This window comes from Desmodus rotundus, chromosome 4, assembly GCF_022682495.2.
Source record: "Desmodus rotundus isolate HL8 chromosome 4, HLdesRot8A.1, whole genome shotgun sequence".
NCBI lineage: Eukaryota > Metazoa > Chordata > Mammalia > Chiroptera > Phyllostomidae > Desmodus > Desmodus rotundus.
In genome coordinates this window covers 67,640,203-67,646,202 of record NC_071390.1, presented here as the reverse complement: position 1 = coordinate 67,646,202, position 6,000 = coordinate 67,640,203, and the positions used below count along the sequence as shown (strand labels likewise).

Here is a 6,000-nt window from a genome sequence, read left to right as displayed (position 1 = left end):
AGCGCTTGCGCAGGGGATCCCCGAGAGCCGGGATCTGAGCGGGTTTGGTATTGGGGCCAGGGTGGGAGCACAGCTGTCGGGGAGGTGGACCTGAACTGAAGGGCTATCCCGAGGGGGCCCGATTTGAAAAGGCGCTGCCACCTCCTCTCCAGTTCCCACAGTGGGCTGAGGGCATTGGGAGGCGGTTTTCCCGCAGGGAGCTCCTGGTGTGCTTCGGCGCCGGACTAGGTCCCAGGTAGAGGGAGACTTAGACTATCGCTGTTTGCTTTGCAGCCAGGCCGAAGCCAGGCGCGCCTGCCGGTCCCGCGGTCATCTTCCCGAGTCCCGGCCGTCTAGAAGATCCGGCCGTCAGGGATGTTTTATTTCCACTGTCCGCCACAGCTTGAGGGTGAGTAAGCGCCGCTCCCGGGCAGCTCTGAAAAGCCTGAGCCTGCAAGAACGGACCCACGCGACAGCGGGGCTGGTGGATTGTTGGGCACCACTTCGCCAAGGGTGCAGCCGCCGGACGGTGGGAAGGGGCGGCCCTGGCTCCCTCCAAGCACCCGACTCCGGCCTCCCGCCCCGTCGCCACCTGCCTCCCACCTCTCTCTCTGTCTGAGCTGGGCGGCTTCGGGCTATGCCACAGGGACCAGCAGGGTCCTCCCAGCACAGATGCTGGTGTCACGCCTCTAATCGCTGCCCCCCTTCTCCAGCCACCCAGGGGGACGCATCAATCTTTCACGGTGTTTTGCAAACAACCCCAAAAGCCAAGGTGAACTAGGGAGTTGGCTCGAATTGTCCTGGGTCAGACCATGAGCAGGAACGACCCATTGCCGGCTGCTCTCACAGTGGCACAGGGAAATACTTCTAGGGGAGTGGTGGTGGAGGTAGAGGTGACATCTGTTCCCAGCCACCCTGGCCTCTGAGAGCCGAGACCCAGAGCCGAGTGGCCCTGCCCTACACGGGCACACGTGCCCTGACCTGGCTTCATCTCTGTGACTCCTTGGGTTTCTGACCTCAAATGCCAAATACTTTTTGCTCCTAGGGGCAGCCCCATGGCCAGAATTTTGGGTCTTTGAGGGTCTACAGGCTTTAGAAGAAATTCCGCTTCAGGATCCCTGGTGTGGTCTGCACACTGGATTGTTAGGTGGGGGTAGGTGAGAAGGGGACAGCTTGGATCTCTGGTGCCCCCAGGGTGGAGAGGGTCGTAGAAATTCCGAGGAGTGGGTCCTCCGCAAAAGGAGGGATCAACATGCATCAGGCAAAGGAAAAGCAGCACACTCTGGCCGTTTAACAGCACCCTCCTCAGAGCAGTAGTCTCAACCATGGGACAGAAGGACGTCTGTAACTGTGGGAGTAATACCAGTACTTGTCTTTGGCAACCTACTCCTTTGATTTATTTGTGGGTGGAAGAATTTTGGAGGCAAAGAAATCCAGGGAGGTATGGGACAGGATAAAGGTGGGGAAACACTGAGGGACCTAGGACATCAGAGGATGCTTGTTCCCCATGCCCTAGGTTACCCTGAGCAGTGGCTGAGTCTCAGCTGGCCAACCCCACAAAGATTGCAGAAGTTTATGTTTTTAACCAAGGAAGCTTTCAAGAGTTCAGTAGGATTTTCTAGAGGGGACTAATGAGGACAGGTGTTTAAGACTTGCTAGCTTGGTCAGCATTTCTAAGACGGAAAGGCCAGACACTTGCCTGTATTTCACCACCTCTTACCTTCAAGGACCCATGGTGATTGGCTTTATGAAACATCAGAGAGGTGCATCCCCTGACATTGCACCCCAGGCCTGGAGGGAGACCCTCCAGATATGTGGTGGACACAGATTCCTTTCACTTCTGAATCTTGAGTTTGGACTGATTTATACCCAGTGGCCCACCCTTCTAGTCAAATTTGAGGAGGCTGAGGTTTGGGGTATTTAGCAGGTGTTGGACTGTGTGGATGACTTAGGGGGAAAACCTTGTCTGCAGCCCAGGTTGCGGAAGCCACTTAAAGAGAGTTCTAGCCCAGCCTGTTATGAGTTCTAGCCCCAGCACACCGAGCTGCTTACTGCTGTCAGCTCAGCTTAGTGGGCTTACCTCTTCTTCCACACCCTAGGCACATCCTACCTGGATGCTGACTCTGATTGCTATAATCAGAAGAAAAGGAAATAGGCCTTTAAAAACCTTTTTAAAAATTGTTTTGCAGATGTGTTTCTAAGCCAGTTTTGCAAAAAGTGGTGTTTAGTGTTACTGGAGAGGAGGTGATCTGCTGCAGATGGAAAGGCTGAGAACAGACTTTTGGAACATAAACCTATCAGCTTTTTAATTTTTATTTTTTATTAATCTAGAGAGGCATAAAGGAGAAAGCACAGTGTGGTTCATAATCTCACTTCTCAGATAATTTTTCTGATATTAAATTAAAAAGTACTCCATGTATCTGCTTAGGAAATTAAACAAACAGAAACCTATACATTGAAAAGTGGAATTTTCCTTCACTTCTTTTTCTAAAGGCACTCCCTATTGTGGGTTCCTTGTGAGTCTTTCAAGGAAAACAGGTATTTGCCCCCATTTATGTCATTTTCTCAGTATTTGTTATGCTTTATTTGTACTGAGATCATAGTGCCACGTCATTCAGGACTTTGCTTTTATCATGGCATAATATATATTTTAGGATTTTTTCCCATGTTGATGTATACAGATTTAACAACTTCTTTTAAATAGCTGTGTAATATTCCATCAGATGCTGTGTAGAAAGTGTCCACTAATGGGAACTTTGGTTGTTTCCAGTTTTTTTTAATAACCATACTGCCAAGAACATTCTCTTCACTTTACTTTGCCACCCTTTATAAGTATATTCATAGATTAAATGCCTGTATATGCACTGAAATTTTCAATGAAAATTGTCATTACCCTCTAATAAGGCTACACTAAAAGATGGTGCTACAAATAGGTAAATGGCATGCATGTTTGATTACACTCATATCTGTACTAGGTATCATGATGCCTCTGATACTTTTTGCCAAAAAACATGGTGGAAATAGTAGTTAATTGTTCTGTTTTGTTTAATTATCAACAAGGTTTAACATTTTCATAGCATTATTGACCATTCTACTTATTTTTAAGTAAAAACTTCTCATATTTTTGTCTTTTCTGTTAGGTTGTCGATCTTTGTTCTTATTAGTTTGATGGAACATCAGCCTTTTTTAGGGTTCAGTTTGACATGCAGTATTTCACTTAAGGAATTATGTGTATATAAGGGGAACCAATGTGGAGCAGCAGATGTAAATTAGAAGACTGAGGCTGATTGTGATTGGAGACCCTCAGAGATTTCCTCCCATTCTCACCAGTCAAGTTCTTTGTTTCAAAAGGAAACAGTTTTGTATTCTGCAAAATAATGTAAATAAGGCTACTATGAGGTTGCTCTTTTAAGCTTCCAATGATCTGGAGAGAAATATTTTTAACTAGGGTTTTGAAGAAGAATGCAGTTTGGACAAGAAGATGGAGGCTTCTGCAGAGAGTGGAGTATAATACATAGCGGGGGACTCCCTTTAGTAGATGGGATTTTTAAAAGCCTAAAGAATCTTGCTTCTTTGGGACTTAGGTCCTTCTGAGGGATGTGGTCCCAGCACTGTGGCTTACCAGCTCCTAATGCTAAAGGGGCAGTGATTCCGAGACCAGAGCCCATGGCAGGTACAGTGTTTACTGGCTAATGAGAACTTGCTCGTTTGTTTTCCTGAGCAGCCATCTTGGACTGTCAAGTAAATGGTGCATATTTGGAAAATGATCTGAATGCACATTTGGGGCCAAAGTCTGTTCTGGCATTGTAGGAGCTCTGGAGGCTGCTGGGAGGATACTGGAAAGGATGCCTTTCTTTTCAGGGAAGCAGAAGCAGTGGGTTCTTTATGAGCCTGGCAAGAGGGTGGGGTGCCCTTTGAGAATGGCCCTCTGTAAATCTGCTTGGAATTCAGGACAATGACTATTGGAGCAGATTTCTTGTTTATTGACATCTACATAACATATCCACTATGATGCTGATGAGCTGTGACCAACAATAGTTAATATTTATTTATACATTTTTTACCTCCTGGTCTTCTGAAGTTCTAGGAGGGAAGTGCTGTGAAAAGCTCCTGGTGTTTTTTTTTTTTTCTTCTTCTTCTCAACCCCCAGCTTTTAACCCTTGCTGTTTATGGAAACACAGGCAAGTAGACTAACAGGTGAGCAAAAGGAAAATGGCAGCTTCTACGAAAGGGTCTGAGGTAGGGAAATGAGGTACATTGGACAGGGTGCAGCTGGGAGCTGGAAGTCAGATGAAGGCTTCATCTCAAGCCAGTGACCCTTCCCACCTGAGTCCATAATTTCTCAAGAAGAGAACTTGTCTGTCTTGGGAAGTAAGCATAGTTGGACCTGGAGTCATAAATTATTGGAAGAGAGAGAGAGCACAAGAGACTGGAAAAGAAGGGGGTTAATAAGAAGAACAGAGAAAGATGCTTTGGAATGGACAGGGTTCTATCTGGAGGGGATGAGCTGCTGCCTCCAAATGAGCCCGTGTAGTGGGGGATGGTGTATGAAGACTGGGGGGCCATCTGCTCAGGCTGATCCTGTTTGCTCCCAGCAGGCACTGCACCTTTTGGCAACCACCCTGCTGGAGATTTTGATGATGGATTCTTGCGCAGAAAACAGCGCCGGAACCGGACAACATTCACACTTCAGCAGGTAATCATGGTGTTCTCCTTCTGAAAGTTAGCTGTTTCCTGCCTCAAAAAACCAAAACCAAAAACAAACAAACAAACAAAACGAAAAAGAAAAAGAAAGAAAAGAAAGGAAAAAGAAAAAAGAGTTTTAGCTGCTCTTCACCTTTTCAGATAAGGCCACTGATCATGTTAACTAGATCTTTTCTTTTTTCTTAAACAACTTTTGTGTCAAGAAATCTGTTTGGAAAGAGGGCAGAAGATTTTGACCTTATAATCTCGGATAGAAAGTGAAGAGGCAATAATGATTGCTCCCATTTGCTTATAGTTGATAGTTTAGGGAACATTTTAACATCAACGATATCATTTGAACCTTGAAATAACACTTTGAGGAAGGCAAGTAGCATATTCTTCTTCCTAGTAGGTAAAGGAGAAGGCTGGGGCCCAAGAAGATGACAAATTTGTAGAAAATATTGTTGCCCACAAATGGAAGGGCTATGATTGGAACCCTGGTACTGTGTTTCCTGGACCTGGGCCCGTTCTTTAAGATCTCTTCAAATTCTGGAGCAAACTGGCACCAGTCAAGAAGGTGACTCAAACACCCCTATGCAGCTTCTGTGTGGTTGACACACAGAGGGCAGCTTCAAATTGTTTTTCTTCTCCTGGTCCTATGCTGAATGCTGTGTGGATCACTCTAATTCATAAGGCCACTCTTCCATTTTGATTCCTATGAATATATTTAAATGTAAGTCTATGTAAATATTTGCCCCTCTCTTCGTATTTCTACTTCTTGGGGGAACATTGAGGTTGCTAGCAAGATTTAGTTCTTAAGTTATCAGTGGTTGAAATTTTAATTCTGTGGGATCTTTTCAAACAGTTCTTTTCTCCCTCTCCTTTCCTTATTTGATCTGGGAAACAACTTCCTCGCCACTCCTAGCAAATTTGAAATACATGTCTGCTTCTTCTCACCTAGCCACAACCTCTCACCAGTAAATACTTCTTCCTTTTACCAGCTGGAAGCTCTGGAGGCAGTTTTTGCCCAGACGCACTACCCCGATGTATTCACCAGAGAAGAGCTGGCTATGAAAATAAACCTCACAGAAGCCAGAGTGCAGGTGAGCCTTCTGTTCAATTATTTAACTCTCTAATATTAAAACTGGCAAACTTTTTTTTGACATCATGACTGCAGAGTGCACATTTGGCCAAAGAAAGCAAATGAAGACTATCTGTCATTTTCATGATGCACTTTAATAACATCAACATAATGTGGAATATTAGATTAGGTTGATTAATCGGTCATTCATAATTAACTAGTGATAATGTTCTACACTAATTTGTCCGCGTCTCTAA

General features: G+C 45.2%; 1 protein-coding gene across 1 annotated transcript in view; it reads left to right on the top strand.

Moving 5' to 3' along the window:
* Positions 1–271: 271 nt before the first annotated feature.
* DRGX (dorsal root ganglia homeobox) overlaps positions 272–6,000 on the top strand; it is a 31,135-nt gene continuing 25,406 nt past the window's right edge. Inside the window, exons 1-3 of the mRNA XM_024561253.3 lie at positions 272–388; positions 4,578–4,675; positions 5,664–5,765. Coding sequence (XP_024417021.1) covers positions 355–388; positions 4,578–4,675; positions 5,664–5,765 — 234 coding nt within the window. The 5' untranslated portion in view covers positions 272–354. The remainder of the gene's footprint in view (positions 389–4,577; positions 4,676–5,663; positions 5,766–6,000) is intronic.